We start from the raw sequence: 17,385 nt of genomic DNA, 5'->3' as shown, positions 1-17,385 counted from the left end.
CTCTCTAATTAAAAATGAATGTAAGTCAATGGAGACATATTAAAAATTCATTTGTTGAGATCTCTGATTGTAATTGTTACTAGTAATAATTGAATTGGAGACCTCTGAAATTGCATTTTCACTAGTACGAATTGAGTTAGAGAGCTCTCTAATTGTAATTTCTACTAGTAAGAATTGAATTGTAGAGCTCTCCAAATCAGTTTTTACTAGTAAGAATTGCATTAAAGAGCTCTCTTAATGTAATTCTTAATAGTAAAAACTGATTTAAAGAGCTCTACAATTCAATTAAAGAGCTCTGCAATTACATTCTTACTAGTAAAAATCGAATTAGAGAGCTCTCTAATCATAATTGTTATTAGTAAAAATTTAATTAGAGAGCTCTATAATTGTAACTGCTACTAGTAGGAATTAAATTGTAAAGCTCTCTAATTGAATTCTTACTGGTAAAAATACAATAATGACGATTAAGGCTGGGTACAATTTAAGCTAAACGGCTTCTGAAGAATTCTAATAGCCGGATGGACTGCTTTTAGTATGCCTTTTTTATATGAAAAATATTGCATTATGCTTATTTAATCTAATGTGTGCTCAACATGAAGGAAAACATGGCCCTCAGGTTACGCTAAATATCAATTTTTATTCTTAAAAACCATACACGATACTCGACAAGTTTAAAATGTAAGTTGAATCACGATATCCATTTACATTGCGCAAGATAAACAGACATGTTCTTTTATTTCCAAACGTTATTTAAAAAACAAAACAAAACAGATCCTTAAAACTGATGGATAAACATTCATTCCCATTATAGGAAGACGCTATAGGAAAAAAAAAAAAAGTTATGGATTATTTTAATATATCTATTCTAAATAGCAAACTCAAGCAGTTGTGTTTATTTATTTAATAAACATGAAAAAAAAAAATATATCCCCGAAATATCTTATTTAAAAAAAAGTGCAGTTGCAATGACTGAACAAATCTGAATTCCTTTCTCCTGTTTTTCTATCTTTCTTCTCCTTTATTACACCCATACATGAACCAACTAATGGAGAGAAGCAACAGTCTGAATTGGAACCCGCTGCCAAAAAAATTAAGTCTACTCCTGAACATTACAAAAAACACAAAACATGTAAGTATTTTGACCATAAGTTTCATGCTATTAGCCACCCTGAGTATTATATTACTTGGAGAACCAATCACGACCCTTGTTTAAAGAGTGTCCCACCCCCCCATGAATATAATTTATGTAAAATCCCTGTAGGTCTGGTTCAGCAGGTTGAGATGTTCTCATTTCCGCATAAAAATACAAATTTATTTATATGGTCTGTATCAAAACGTTCCTTGGGAATCTGAAATAAAGTACCCTGTGCTGTGACACCAGTGTTATACGCATGTTTTTTTAAAAAATTCTTCACGTTGATTCCTTTGTTTCCAGTACTTCAGGTCTTAAATATATTCTACAAACAATTGCAGCAATATTGTTTTAACTGACAGCAATCTTTATGGAATATGGAGAGAGAGAGAAAAAAAAGTACAACCTTTGTCATTTTCATATGACCAACAAACCAAAACACTTGAGGAAATATTTTCTTTCGAAGAAACAAACAAGGAAAAAAAAAAAGAAACAAAATTTGAAAACAATTCACTCTTTTTCCTTCCTTTATTTTTCCTTTTGACCGAGACAACAATTGACTACCTAAAAGACATTCTTAAGTTAAAATTCTGTACTTTTTAAATCATTGCATCCTTTTCAATTTTCTAGTTTTATTTTTTTCAGCCTGAGTAAACAAACTTATGATACATTGGCAGGGACTTAAACGTACTGTGGACCATTTCAAATAAGTTAAATCACAGATGCATTCATTCTTTAAAGGCTGACATGGTGTGGCCTCCACTTCAAAAATCACACCGTTAAAAGCGTGAAGACTCCAGCCATTTCACACAATTCAACTTCCAAATGAGAATGAGACATGGAATCTTGGAACTTAAAAAAACAAACAAAAAAAAACTAACCACTTTAAGGGATGAAATAAGTATGAGAGGAGATGAAAGGACAGATCCTCAACTACGGCTCCCTCCCATCACCAGTCCAATGAAAAAAAAAAAAAAAAAAAAAAAAAAATCACATGGACCTCAATACCTTCTCTGCTATACAAGCCTTAGTGTTTTCTATTTGGCTAGAAGGTTCTATGTATCTACAAATATATAACAAATAAAACTTGCAGGCAAAAATAATTCGGTTTCCATAGAAACACCCTTTTTTTCCTGAAAATACAGCAGTATCTGAAATATTTCTCTTATTTCATTTGTCCCCATTTCTCTGCATCAGGAAGCTCTTCCACCAACAAACAGAAAAAAAAAAAAAAAAAAAAAGTATCTACAAACTTTGTAAACAGACCTGCGTCTTCCAAAAAACATAAATAATTCAAAATATTAACAGCCAAATGATGCAGAAATCAGTGTTTGAATAAGCAAAGGGCAAAAAGAACAAATGTACAACACCATCTAGATAAAGAGAAGCGAAAGCTAAGAGCTAAGCTCCCGAGAGCTCCTTGGCTCCGCCCCTCTCATCCAATGAGTTCTCCAGAGGTGTTGTGTGTAGTACCGAGGGGCGGAGCTGATCAAAGGGACGTCTCTAGGCTGTGCATGGGGCTCCCGGGAGTTGAGGGAGTGGCTGACTTGCTGGGATCCAGGAAGAGGTGGATGACGCTGTCCACGGCGTTATTGTTCTGATTGGGCGAGGGCGGGGGAGGAGGGGTGGGTGTGGCGTTTCTCTTAGTGGGGGCGTCGTCCTCTGCATCCGTGTCGTCGATGAGGGGGATGTGGGGTTCCGAGTCCTCTATCCGGAATTCCGGATGGGTCATGAAGTTGTGGATGGAGCTGCGAGACTCTGGCTTCTCCAGGCCCTCATAGGGCGACAGCGAGCTGCGGAATGCATTCACCACTCGGATCTGTGGGTAGAACGGGGCGCAAAGTCAGCCTCGCCGCTCGCAGACACAGGTCCACACGTCCACAACAGGCACACAAAGTCAAACATCACTTCTTTTTCGTTCTTTTTTTTTTTAAGTAAAGGTTAAACCAAAGGCCAAATGGGCTGGTTTTAATTGATGAGTGGAGAGCAGTGAGGTTAGCGCACCAAAACCATCTGAGAGAGAGAGCGTGTGAGCGGTCAGATGTCGTGCAAGAGAGACAAACAACTCTTGAAAACCTGATGCTTGTGTTACGGTGAGCTTATCCTCTGACCAAGGGACAGAAAATCCTCTTTTCTCAGTACCAAACTGGAAAGAACTTCTCAGTTGTAAAACACATATAGCCAATTATTCAAAATGCAAATGAGAAATAGAGAGAGAAAGAAAACAGGAGACAGGAGATGGTAACCCCAGAGGACACAGCTCAACACATGAGGTTAATACTTTTGGACATGCTTGTATTGGTGGGGGGGGGGGGGGATAGGTCACTTATTATGTTGTGAAAAAATAGAGACGCAAAACTTTAAAGCAGCCAAGCAAGTTTAAGCTAACCAGCACAAGTAAATTCACAAACGGTCTAGAGATGTGACCCATGCAGAGCAGCGCTACCTTGTGTTTCAACAGAGGTAAACCTTTGAGTATAGCCCATGACACATTTCACAGAATCTAAGAAGGAATACGCGGCAGTCAGTGTCGTAACGTTTCCCAAACTCCGATATCCGTTTTATCGGCCCATTTCAAGACTAAACACAAAAAGACACTTTCAAACAAAACACAAAGTGCCCTGAACAGAGAAAAAGGGGTTTGTGGACGAGCCAGGACCTGATGAAAGATGGAAATATTGACGTGGTTAGAAGACAAACAGAAACCACATGATTTCACCAGCTTCTCTTCCAGTCGCAGACCATCCCTGTGAAATAACAAAGTCACATGAAAGAAGACAGACAGAGAGAAAGAGAATGAGAAAACTGCCACTGAGTGGAGTATGTGTGAGTAAGAAGAAACCGCGTTGAGAACGGACAGTAACGGGTGAACGAGCAAACCACAGGAAAGGAAGTTCGTTTGTGGCTAAACTACAGCACAACATCCAGCATATCTGTTAAAAGACCTGAAACACTCACCACAACGATGCCTTAAAAATGGACCAATTTGGTGCGACTGGCTGGGTTATCGGTGTGACCATGGGCGTATACTCAAAACATTTACACGCGGAAGAGACTAAGAGCCTGGAGAGCACGCGCAGGGCTGCAGACACACCAGACGCTATTAGACAACTACTCTTCGTTGGTGAAACCCAGCCAAAGCCATCAAACACAGACACTGACACCCCAACCTTAACACTCAAGCCGTTAACATCGAGAAGCAATGTGGAAGATGTTTCGAGATCGTTTCGGACGAGAGAGCAGGAGACATTAGGAGAAGAATGAAGACCGTTAGGCGAGAGGAGGAAATGTTAATTGTCATGCACTAATAAACACGCACTCACACCCGACAGTGGCAGAAGCGGTGTTGAAGGCAGTAGCAGGAGATAAGGCTACATGTGTAGGGCTAGAAACATTGGTTACATCGTGCTGTTGGCTGGTGCTGGAGGGCTGGCGCCTGACGGCCGCCTGAAAGGAAATTCCGCTCTGGAACGCACTCACTACATCCATCTGGAAGGAATCAGAGAGTGTGACAGGCCCAGAGAACGCACAGGAGAGAGAAAGAGGAAGAAGTGAGAAAAGAGAAGGGATAGAGGAAGAAGGGCACCCATATAAAGAAGACAGAGAGCAGCTGAGAGAAAAAAAGGCACTGAATTAAAAGAACCTGACCTGACATTCGCCTTTAGCATTGATCGGATTATTGCTCTGACAAACTGCATTCATAAACCCTCTCTTAAGTGGTGGATCGAGTGGAGGGTGTAATAACTCAAACCATAATCAGAAAAGGGCAAGTAATAATCCAAAGGCGGGCGCTAGGAATCCTGACTGTTTTCGAGAGGTTACCTGAGTCTGAATGCGGTTGAGGCCTCTGAACCAAAGAATCTGCCCCCTGCGGAGCTCTCGCTCGGCATGATCGATCTCCTCCAAGTCATCCAGCTCCTCCAGCTCCTCATCTGGGATTTCCTCTTTCTGCGTGCCGTGACCAGCGGTCTTCAGGAACTTCAGCCGACTCGTGGGGATCGAGGAAATGATCTGAATGGATATCAAAAAAATTCTCTGTCATGCAATTTAGCTCACTGCCATTAGGGGGCACTGCTCTGTCACTATTGAGGAGTTTGTGTTACAAGAAGCTGATTTATATAATATAAGGAGGAGTAGCCAGACGACGCTCACCTGTCCCCAGAGTAGACATCCAAAGCCCAAAAAGACGCACCATAGCCACTGTTCAATATTGAGCCCCACACAGCTGAATGGCTTTCCTCCAAACTGAACGATCACAATCTGAGGGGGAAAGTGTCGATCGCTTATTGAGTTCATGATTTTATGCTTGAAGTGTTCAAGTAGTCAATGTGGACTCGTACCTGAATAAGAAAAGTCCCAAAGACGATGCTACAGAAGATCAAATTGTTGAAAATGCCTTCAAAGACGTTTCGTTCGCCATGGATTTTTCGTGCATTGATTTCATTAAACAGCTGCATCAACACAAAGGTGTTGAAGACGATGGTGTAGTGCTCAGAAGGGGGGGAGTGAAGAGGGGCGTTACGCCCACTGTCGATGTCGAATATTTTCTCACCTAAAAAGTTGAACAGAACATTGAAATGTTAGAAATAAGGCTCTTTGTATTTAGGATATAACAGCAGATATGATGGAAAGGGTGCAGTCAAATGGCTTACAAAACAATTAAAACTAACAACTGTTGGCTATTAATAATTAGGGGAGCGCGGGGCACAACGTAACACTGTTTTTTTACATAGTTCGTCAGGATCAAGCAGGTTGTCTTTCCGCTCTTTTTCTCTCGCTGCCAGAAGACGGCCTCCCGCGAGTTTGCGGAAAGTTTTGATTAGATTTCGTGGACAAAGAGTGTTTTGACACTATAAAAGTAAATATTTGAAGAGTTCAGATGCAAAAGCCTCTAAATGCCATTTGAAATTTTCTTCTTTAATGATGATTTTTATCAAACTTGCATATTTAAGTTCAGTAATTTCACTTAAATAACAATTAATAGGTAATTATCATTGCCATTTAAGTGAAATCACTGAACTTAAATATACAAGCTTGATAAAAAATTATCATTCTAGAAGAAAATTTCAAATGGCACTTAGAGGCTTTTGCATCTGAACTCTTCATTTTCATCATAGATTTTTTTCGGTTTCTGAGTAGGGTGTATACGCTTCCAAATCTAACTTTATATTGCCTTAATCACTGTCTTGTTGGCTTAAACATAGCACCGTTTTGAAACATGTCAGCAATTCCTAGCGACTGTTAGCTAGGCTTAAAATATGTCATACACTGCGGGGTTAGGGTTAACTAAATTATCTACAATGATAATCAAATAAAAACGGAGCCACACTTTCAGGTTTGAGTATACATTTAACTTTGTTGGACTTTCACAAACAATGTTGGAATTTCAAATTTAGTTTACTATAAATGATAACTTGTTTATTTATTAAAAATATGGTCTGTTTTTAATGCAATAAACTAGGGCTGTGCAAAAGTTAATTGCGATTAATCGCATCCAAAATAAAAGTCTGTGTTTACATAATATATTTGTGTGTGCTGTATATAATTTATTTGTATATATAAATACCCATGCATGCATGTATATATTTAAGAATTGTTTGCGCTTAAATTCTGTATATATTTATAAATACATAATCTATATTGTATAAATATAAATATGTTATATATGAATAACACATTTTCTTAAATATATACATGCATGTGTGTGTATTTATATATACAAAATAATTATATACAGCACACACAAATATATTATGTAAACACAGACTTTTATTTTGGATGCGATTAATCGCAATTAATTTTTGCACAGCCCTACAATAAACCCTTTAATTTTTTATTTTAATCTCATTTATATTATTATTACTGTTACAGCTGCCACACACAAATCTGATTCAATTTCAAATACAATATTTTATAATTTTATTTATTATTATTTATTGCAAAACTGTGCAGCCCTTTTCTATGTCTCTATCCATGATATTGATCCACAATAGAAGGATGATTGGATGAGGGATGGATGTATGGATAGATGCACAAACAATACCAAACTATACAAATATTATGTGTGATACACACAAGTGTTGCAACTAACCCCTTTGTCTGTTACAATTAACCCCGCACATGGGGTAAGTTGCAACATTTGCACTTCAGTCACTTTCAGTCCAACTGTACGAAAATGGTAGGTCCTAGAAAAAAACCTTTAAGTGTTAATTTGTAGCAGAGATGTGCATGTTGCTTGTGTAAAAAAAACCTTAATATAACCTAATTATTTTTTTTTAATTAATTGAGCCCAAACCAAAATGCGTTAGGTTGTGCCTCGCTTTCCCCTATTCATATTATTTCAACTTATCACAATCTGACTCGGTTGGTTTAATCATTCTGTTGCCTGAACATGTGCAAGTTCTTACCAGCAAAGAGCAAAGTGAAGATGATGGTGAGCTGGTAGACCCCATGACCCAATATGTTTTTCATCATTGTCCTGGAGATGAGGGGTTTATTACGGCCGTAAGGCTTCCTCAGCAGAAGAGATTCGGTGGGTGGTTCAGTGGCCAAGGCCAAAGAGGCAAATGTGTCCATAATCAGATTTACCCATAACATCTGTACAGCTTTCAACGGAGAGTCCTGGGAGAGAGAGAGAGAGAACAGAGGTGACCGTTCTGACCTCATAATGCTCAAAAACACCCTCTCACTTCTGCATTTGCATGAGTACTGACGTTTTGCATTTTGCCCAATTTAATGTATTTAAACGTGAATACGGAGCTGAAAAATGATCCGATTAGAAGCGCAGAACTATGAATTAGAGGTGCTGAAATTCTGGCGGAGTCTGCGAGCACAGATACTGAGTGGGCCAATATCCAGGGACAATTACATCTGAAATGAGCAGAACACCTGAGGCCTGAGCCCACGTCCAGCCTTGGCTACTGACAGCAATGCAAAAGCACGAATGTAATCCTCCCGTTCATTATGCAATAATACGGGACCTCAACTGCAATCAGCTCCACTATCATTCCATTTACCAGAGGAGAGCTGGCTCATTTTGGACTGGTGCTTTGTCTGTGGACAGCAGTGCCAGATCCCATGCTGACAGCCTGCAAGTCTTCATGCCTCAGCCTAACAATTTCCAATCACTTCACACAGGATGGGTAGCAATCAGCTGCTCCCATCATCACCCACCATGGTTCATCTGTTAAGCCGCAGAACTGAACTATTTATCTTAACAGCCAGGTCAGCGGCGGCATTATTGTGCTTCATGGTAGAAGAGAGGCTTTTTTTTAAATGATACCTGTGTGATGCAAGCTCCAGTAAAGGCCACGATCACAGCCACCACATTGACGGTGAGCTGGAACTGGAGGAATTTTGAAATGCTGTCGTACACATTCCGCCCCCACATGACTGCCTTGACAATGCTGCTGAAGTTGTCGTCGGTGAGGATGATATCAGAGGCTTCTTTAGCCACGTCTGTGCCAGCAATGCCCTGAAAATAACAAGCACACAATATAAAAGGCATTCAAATCAAAATCCGATGCACAGAATCCTGCAGGCGCATACCATGGCAAACCCAACATCGGCCTTTTTTAAGGCAGGGCCATCATTGGTGCCGTCTCCTGTTACCGCCACAACCTGCCTCTTCTCCAAAACAGTGCTGTCAATTATACCTGAAGGAAAAGACATATACGTCAATACACGCAGCAAATCCAGAGACACTTTTTGAGCACAGAATGAATCGCTCATACTCTAGGAGCAAGTCTCTGAGCACCTTTGACTAGTGTATGCTTGTCTGTCGGTGAAGATCTCGCCAGCACTCGGAGTTTAGGCCATATTTTGTCTATTCGCTCTTGTTCGATCTGAAAAAAAAAAAAAAAAAAAAAAAAAAAAAAGAGGAACCATATCATGAGCTTGTGAGCTTCTGTGTTTGTGTGCAAAGTCCTGCCATTAATAGACTGCGCCTTTTTACCTCTCCCTTTTCATTCCGGATCCGGCGGTTGAACTCTTTGCCGTCCAAGCAGAGGAAGTCATCTCCTGCCTGCAGGATGCCACATTTAGATGCTATAGCGCGGGCAGTGTTAAGGTTGTCCCCGGTGACCATGCGCACTGTGATTCCAGCACGCTGGCACTTTCTAATGGCATCAGGGACCTGAGCAGGAACCGAGAAGTTGTTAATGCAAAAATAGTTATTTCTATGGTTGAATTTTACTAGGTCTGCTGCAACAAATTATTATTTTGATAAATAATTACTACTTTCTTTAATACATTAGGGAAAAATCTTTATTTCATTTTCCCATCGGTCCCACCACAGTTTCATAATGAACCGAAAATATATTTAAACTTTGCATAAAATGTCTTATTGCAATATTGCGTTATCCTCGAAATAAACAGCAAAAGGCTGTGACTAAATAAGTCATTTCAAAGTGAAGTTGCACATTTTTTAAAAGCTCAAGGGTTTTCCTCTTGCAAGTGTAGAAATTAGAACTAAAGAAATTTACTATTGTAACATAAAGAAATATAATATTAGGAAGTAGAGCCAGGCCGATATTATCGGCCGATATTAGGCATTTTCCAAACTATCGGTATCGGCAGTTATAATGGCCGATAAATTAATATTTCAAAAATAAAATAAAAAAGGATGAAACACGCTTGAACCATGTCATGAGTGTTGGAGTTGTATAGTTTGTCCACCAGAGGGCACTCTACACCGTCCCTGTTGGCAACACTCGTTGAATTGGTCACGAGACATACATTGCTTGAATAACAATTAAAAGAACATCCCCATCAGTTCTCTTAACTCAAATAAGCATGACAAAATTTGTGACTATCATGTCCAGTTTTGCTGAGAGTGAAGCGGAATTAGCTATTAATAGTTGCGTTGTGTTGTTACAGTGTAGTTGACTGACTGTCCTTTTAACTTTTGACAATGTGACTGAAGTATATCTTTAATAGCGCGTGACAGTTATAGCAATGAGACGCATCATCTCTCCTTGGCCTGTTATATTGAAAATGTATGTTTTACAGTTTGCAGTATGACGTTATCCATTGCTAAATTATGGCTCATCACAGACTAGCTAACCACAAAGCTAGCTAATGCCACTATCATCAGTCTGTTCTGCTGTGATAATAAAAGAAACAAGTTTCTTTTAAAAATGCATTATCATATTATTTTAGTGAAAACTCATAAATAACTACAAATAACTAATGTTATGGAAATCTGTTAATGTTTTGTTGCGCGTTTCTGAAAATAAATAAATAAATAAAATAAAAAATATCGGCCGATATATCGGCATATCGGATTTTAAAACCAACAAATATTTGTATCGGTATCGGCCTTCAAAAACATTTATCATTTATTTTACAGAGCATTTCTTTTACAATATATGACTATTACCGTCATAGGGATAATAACAATAAAAATATAAAAGAATTATTATTATATTCTTATTGCTTGGCTTCCTAAAACACCAGTGTGAATGTAGACACTTTATAAGTTAATTCACTAATTTTTTTCTTTGTTAAATTTGCACAATGAATATGGGTTGGAGCTCAAACCCATTCAAAGTGCACCAGATTGATGAATTTAACTTAATGTGCATAATTGTATGGCCGAGGTCAACCCACAACAGTCTCACAAAATCCTGTGAGAAACACTGCATCATTTCCATTATTAATTTATCCATTATTATTTACAAAATTGTTTACAAAATTATCCAATGAAAACAAATATGTTGAATGTATCCAAGTATGCCATGTGTAATTTAACATTATGTGACGTTAAACTGATTGCTTACCATATGAAAGTAGAAATTAATCACTAAACAGTGATATTCAATTTTTTTTTTTTATTACTGGTTACATTTCAAATTTTAGCCTTTTATTTAATGTCTTTAATGTGAACAAGAAATACTTTAGGGGTCCTCAATTATGGAGTAAATTAAGTTTGTCCCAAAGATCTACAGTATGTCTTCTTGGTCTGTCTTTAAAAAAACAGTTGAAAGACTTTTTGATTTTATTATATCAGCATCTAGTTTACTTCATATGTTGCTCTTCACTTTTGATCAACCTTCAGTTTAAAGGATAATCAGGTTTCTGATAAAATGTTTTTTTTTCTTCCTTTTTTATCATTCAACTTATCTGTTTGCATGTCTTTATTTTGTCTTTTTCTTCTTTTTTGTTTGTTTGTTAGTTTTGTTTTGTTGTTTATTCATGTAAGTGGAGTGTAGCTCTGTATAAACCCAAGTGGGTTTCATTCCCCTCCTTGTACTGTATCCTTCTGATTTCCATACAGAACAAACAAATAAAAATAAAATATTTTAGAAAAATTAATATTTTAGTCCGAATTATTGCACTCCTATAATGTTGTGCTCCGTCTCTTTTTTGCGCATTCAGATGCTGGTGCCAACTCGCTCGCTGTCAGGACAAGCCTTTAAGCAAAATGGAAATACTCTAGTGGCTTTCTAACATGTACACAAGGATATAAATGTAAAATGCGAGTAATGTGCGGAGGAAAGTTTGGTTTCAAATGGCTACTGCTCGTACCTCTGGTCTGACTGGGTCTTCAATACCAACGACACACAAACAGGTGAGCCTGCTGAGGATATCGTTCTCGTTTTCCCAGTCTGGTTCTCCTTCAGAAACAGGAAAGTCCCTGTAAGCCAGGCAGATGGTCCTCAGGCCCTCAGAGGCCATAGGCTCGATCACTTTCTTTATCATGTCATCTCGGTCTCTGGGCCGGAAAACCTTAGCCTCACCCGTCGCTGTCATGACTTTAAAACACCTGGGTGAGGAGAGAGCAGGTAAGATATTGCAGATGCCCAGCAGCACATAGCAACTGAGCCATCCGAGTAATTTCTCCAGGGAAATATATCAGTAACACAGCCTAGGGGCTTTTGGAGGGGGAGGTGAAGCATTTGATCTGCCAATCAAGATTGATGACACACCTCTCACACCTCTCATGTTTAAGAAAAGCGATAGAATGTTTTACTCATCCTTTGAAATGCATCCTATTAACAATGACCAAACCAAGCATTTATGATTGAGCATGACATACTTTTTCAACAGAATCTCAGAGGCTCCTTTGCTGAACATCCGGAAGCTTCCGTCAGCATTCTTCAGCACGGTGCTCATGGATTTCCTGACGGAGTTGAAGGTGTAGACTTTGTAAAGCTTCTCTTCAGGGATTTCGTTGCGAATTGCTTGATAGTCTTTTTTCAAGTCCATGGCAAAACCCAGCAAGGCACATTCAGTTTTGTTGCCCACCTGACGATTCAGGCCTCCCTCCTTCTCAGGGGGCTGGAAGAAAAGATAATCTAGTTCAAAATCGGAAAAACTAAAACATCTTGCAAAAGGGTTTTAATTCAGCCACCGGTCCTAAACTGCCCAAATTGATATCGGCCCCACTTTATATTAAGTGGCTTTAAGTACTATGTACTTACATTGAAGTTACTACTTTGATACATTGGACTTATTGTGTACATACATGTTTTTACATTGTACTTAATATATTTTGAAAATACCTGCATGTAATTACAACTGTAATTAATTGATGCAATTACATTTGTAATTACACAGTTGACCCTTCCCTTACACCTTAACCCATCCTGATACCTACCCATACCACCACACCACTATCCATAGGTCCCTAACCTTACCCATTTCACACCTCAATAGCAGCAAAAGTGTTTTACAATACAACCTGAACACAATAAGTACATTGTACTTATTTTCCTATGTAAGTACATAGTACTTAAAGCCACTTAATATAAAGTGGGACCTTGATATCAGTAAAAGATACAGCATTATGATATACTGTTATTCAAAGGGAAAGTTCACCCAAAAAATGAACATTCTTTCATCATTTATTCTCCCTCAAGTTGTTCCAACCCTGTATGAGTTTGTTTCTTCTGTTGAACACAAAAGAAGGTATTTTGCAGAACGTTGGTAGCCACACAGTTGACGATAGCCATTGACTTCCATTCTTGCCTATTTATATATGAAATAATATTTTTAATTAACCTTCCTTTTTATATTTTCAGTTTTTGCTATTTGTTTGTCTTTTTATTATTGTGATTTTAAGAAAAAAAAAATCCAGTCACTACTTGACTGATAATGTGTAGTTAAAGGATTAGTTCACTTTTGAAAAAACTTTTGCTGATAATTTACTCACCCCCATGTCATCCAAGATGTCCATGTCTTTCTTTCCTCAGTCGAAAAGAAATTAAGGTTTTTGATGAAAACATTCCAGGATTTTTCTCCTTATAATGGACTTCAATGGGAACCAGGTCCAACCGAGGTCCAAACGACAGTTATAACAGTTTCAGATGCAGCTTCAAATGTCTTTAAACGACACCAGACGATGAATAAGGGTCTTATCATGCGAAACGATCGGTTATTTCAAAGCTTATTCCAAAAATGTAACTTTTCTAAGGACAAATGCTAGCCTTGTAATATATTGTGAGGCACGTTTGCAACGTCACGTAATACGTAATTACGTTCAAAAGGTCACGGGCGACGTAGCCAAAAGTACAGAGTCAGAGTGTTTACAAGTTGAACGCATAGGTTGAACGTGAAAACTAACTCAAACGCCGTTTACAAAAAAGGAATTAAAAGGTAAAACAACAATGTCGGGCGATTTTGATTCTGTACTTCCGGCTACGTCGCCCGTGACCTTTTGAACGTAATTACGTATTACGTGACGTTGCAAACGTGCCTCACAATATATTACAAGGCTAGCATTTGTCCTTAGAAAAGTTACATTTTTGGAATAAGCTTTGAAATAACCGATCGTTTCGCATGATAAGACCCTTATTCATCGTCTGGTGTCGTTTAAAGACATTTGAAGCTGCATCTGAAACTGTTATAACTGTCGTTTGGACCTCGGTTGGACCTGGTTCCCATTGAAGTCCATTATAAGGAGAAAAATCCTGGAATGTTTTCATCAAAAACCTTAATTTCTTTTCGACTGAGGAAAGAAAGACATGGACATCTTGGATGACATGGGGGTGAGTAAATTATCAGCAAAAGTTTTTTCAAAAGTGAACTAATCCTTTAAAAATGCTCAATTTAAAAAAAAAAACCTATTTTAATGAAAATAACTCACCATGATTTTGGTGGTGTAAGCGCAGTTGACACTGATGCCCACTGCGAGCAGCTCCATGATGCTGGCAGGAATGAGATCAGGCTCAGGGACTTTCTTGTAGTACTTGTCAGCGACATTGACCTGAACAACTTTCATCCGGTTCATAGTCAGAGTCCCGGTCTTATCTGAACAGATGGCTGTGGCATTGCCCATGGTCTCACAGGCATCAAGATGCCTCACCAAATTATTGTCTTTCATCATTTTCTGAAATACAGCAGCAAAGCAAAACAATGAAAAGTAGGGTTGGTAGCAGGGAGGTGATAAACTGACAAATAAACAATAAACAGATTGAGCGCAAGATTAAACAGTAAAGTCCACTAATCCCCAACTAAACGCCAGAAATCCGGCAAAGTAATATTACTGTAACAGCTACAAGAGGCGGGTAATAAATGCGAAGCGATATGTGAGAAGAGATGGCAAATCATGATTATTAGATCAGCATATGCCGCACATTGTCAGATCAAACGGCTAACGTCACCCCTCTAAGATGTCCACATCATGAAAACCGTGAACATTTAAACAAAAGATGCAGGGTCATACTTTGACAGAGTAAGCCAGAGAGATGGTTACAGCCAGCGGAAGACCCTCTGGGACAGCCACCACCAGCACAGTCACGCCGATGATAAAGAACTTAACAAAGAACTGGATGTAGATGGGCGTGCATTCTTTTTCCCAAGGACGTCCCTGGACCCAGAAAGTGTCCACCACGAACAACACCACCAAGATGATTACTGTGATGGCTGACATCACCAGACCTGCACATAGAGACACACATTAACACCTCTAAAGCCCAATGCACGCACCAAAAAAAAAAACATTACCACTGAGAGATTGACTTGGGCTTCGAGACCTCACACCTGACAAATGCAGTTTTCTGTTCTGTGTTGACATATTTCCTATTGAGTTTGGTTGTGACATCCATTTTTAAATAGCCAATAGGCTTTAGTTACAGTATGTCACGGCCATGAAACTATTGATAGTCAGTTGAAGATGGAATTTGGGGGTGGTATTTTTTCATAGAAGATGGCATTTGATTGGACATAAATCTGTGTAATGCTGGATGAGTCATCAATATAGTTGGCTAGTTTTCCCAGAAGAAAAAGTCTGTAGATTTAAAAAATATCTACCTTCTAAAGTGTTGTTTTCTCAGCGTTTAGGGATAGAGGTAGGCCGATTAATCGGCCGATTTTTGGCATTTTTTTTACATAATCGGCATCGGCCAATATCCAAATATATCAAGCCGAATATTAGGCAGGCGCATCTGTGGGCAGCCTAGGGTTGTCGTGGAACACGTGTTTGACGCACGCTGCCGCTAGAGTCATTTTCCAGCCGAGTGAGCAGCATAAATATGAACGCGTTCAGGCACAACACTGACCGTTAGTTAGTAGCTGGATTAAACATGGTTAAAATGCTGGCCAAACAGTGTAAAGTGTGACTATATTTCACTGTAGACTAAAAGGTCCAACAGCGGGATGCCGTTGTCTGAAGAACAACAGACGGACGGTGCGTTGTGTGGTGCATTTATAGTTTTTGTAAAACATCATTTTCCAATCTGGTGGTTGTTTTTGTGGTTCAACAGCAATTTACTAGTGAAATACGTTAGTGTTAGAAGTTAAATTAAATAAAATATAATAAATCTTGTATACATAAAAAATTAAATCATTTAAAGTTTTTTTTCTCCTTTTTTTGTGATAATTAGGTTATGTCTATTTGTCTTTGTCCATCAACAAACAAAACAAACCAAAAATACATGTTTCAGGAGGAAAAGGATAAAATGTTTTTGTTGAGAAAGTTTGCATATGTTAAGTAATTATCATTTCTTTTACACTTGATCTTTCAAATAGAGGTTAAAAACCAAGAAAATATAAATTGGCAGCATTAATCGGCCATCGGCCTGGATTTAAAAATATCAATATCGGCGTGAAAAAAACCAAATCGGTCGACCTCTATTTAGGAAGACACTAGCAGATATAGATGCCCTCAAAGTGAACATGCTTACCTGCTTTTCCGATTTGCACCGCTAATTTGGTCAGCTTTCCTTGCAAGACGGATTTTTCTTTCTTTGACATGTTGGATTTTCTCTTCTCCTCACCCTCAGCGGCTTCATCACTGTTTAGAGGCTGCATCTCCATTGCGGCACCATCCTGGGCTTTAGCTACGAAGAGAAAGAAAGAAAACTGTGAATATGCAGTGGGCACGGGAATTCACTGCTCAGACCACAGGAAGCCTTTTCTAATTAAATTGTGGTTCCCTCACATGACAAAAATAATTGAGAAGATTAATCCTAATAGTGATAAGAAAAAAAAAAAGTATCTTTCATTTATAAAGTCAAAGATCATCCTCACGTTTAAGAGCCACATGCAAACCCATGTGACCAAGTCACCTAGGGAGACATGCAAGTCTCATTGCCATGAGATGTCCAGCCCATCACTTATCACTATCGGCTATAAAAGACGACATGCACACACTCAGCCTGATCTCAAGGCCATCGCTCTGCGTGCTAAAAGTACAGCCTGCCAGTGAGGTGACATCAAACAAACAAAGAACTCAGCATGCGTGCAATCATACAGACAAGCAGACAGCAGGATCTCTACATCTAACGCCGCTGAAGCATGACGTAGTAGGCTTGTGTGCAGGATTTAACGGGTGTGTGATGTGAGGTAATGTGACTGCATCTGAATCAGCGGGGGGTAAGGGGCGATGTGGAACTGCTATTCGACCGTGCTGTGCTCCTACTAACAGAGCTGTAACGCTAGTCTGGTGGATTAAAGCTCATTTCTGGCAGGGCGATCTGTAGCCGGGGCTTTAATAAACAAGCATGGTTTACTTTCGGAGTAGAGTTTGATTCTGCCTGAATGTGGACACTGTCCTGCTTGGGATAGGTGATTTTAGATCATAAAAGGTTTCAAGCGAGATACGTGCACCTATCTGGGCTAAGAGCTGCACACAATGCTAATTCAAAGGTGGGTAAAATGTTTTCAATGTTTTTTAAAAGAAGTCTCTTATGGAAGCTTGTTTCCGCCATAGAATGAAAAATATAAAAGGTAATTGCGACTTTTTATCTCACAATTCTGACTTTTTTTCCTCACAATTGCGAGTTTACTTCTCGCAATTCTGACATTATTTC

General features: G+C 38.8%; 1 protein-coding gene across 11 annotated transcripts in view; it reads right to left on the bottom strand.

Moving 5' to 3' along the window:
- Positions 1–617: 617 nt before the first annotated feature.
- The window catches only part of atp2b1a (ATPase plasma membrane Ca2+ transporting 1a), a 151,792-nt gene continuing 135,024 nt past the window's right edge, over positions 618–17,385 (bottom strand). For 9 of the 11 annotated variants that reach the window (XM_089126800.1, XM_089126801.1, XM_089126799.1 and 6 more), the window contains 15 exons: positions 16,258–16,413; positions 14,799–15,013; positions 14,220–14,462; positions 12,171–12,412; positions 11,660–11,897; positions 9,087–9,266; positions 8,889–8,976; positions 8,681–8,787; positions 8,415–8,606; positions 7,540–7,753; positions 5,473–5,684; positions 5,285–5,392; positions 4,955–5,143; positions 4,535–4,621; positions 618–2,951 (listed from right to left, as the gene is read on the bottom strand). In XM_089126800.1, coding sequence (XP_088982926.1) covers positions 2,622–2,951; positions 4,535–4,621; positions 4,955–5,143; positions 5,285–5,392; positions 5,473–5,684; positions 7,540–7,753; positions 8,415–8,606; positions 8,681–8,787; positions 8,889–8,976; positions 9,087–9,266; positions 11,660–11,897; positions 12,171–12,412; positions 14,220–14,462; positions 14,799–15,013; positions 16,258–16,413 — 2,801 coding nt within the window. In that variant the 3' untranslated portion in view covers positions 618–2,621. Of the gene's footprint in view, positions 2,952–4,457; positions 4,622–4,954; positions 5,144–5,284; positions 5,393–5,472; positions 5,685–7,539; positions 7,754–8,414; positions 8,607–8,680; positions 8,788–8,888; positions 8,977–9,086; positions 9,267–11,659; positions 11,898–12,170; positions 12,413–14,219; positions 14,463–14,798; positions 15,014–16,257; positions 16,414–17,385 lie in introns of all 11 variants that reach the window. The other 2 variants (XM_089126803.1, XM_089126802.1) reach the window with 2 other exon arrangements.

Source organism: Pimephales promelas, chromosome 24 (genome assembly GCF_988280905.1).
Source record: "Pimephales promelas chromosome 24, fPimPro1.hap1.1, whole genome shotgun sequence".
NCBI lineage: Eukaryota > Metazoa > Chordata > Actinopteri > Cypriniformes > Leuciscidae > Pimephales > Pimephales promelas.
The sequence above is the reverse complement of the archived record's forward strand: the minus strand, read 5'-3'. Positions and strand labels throughout refer to the sequence as shown.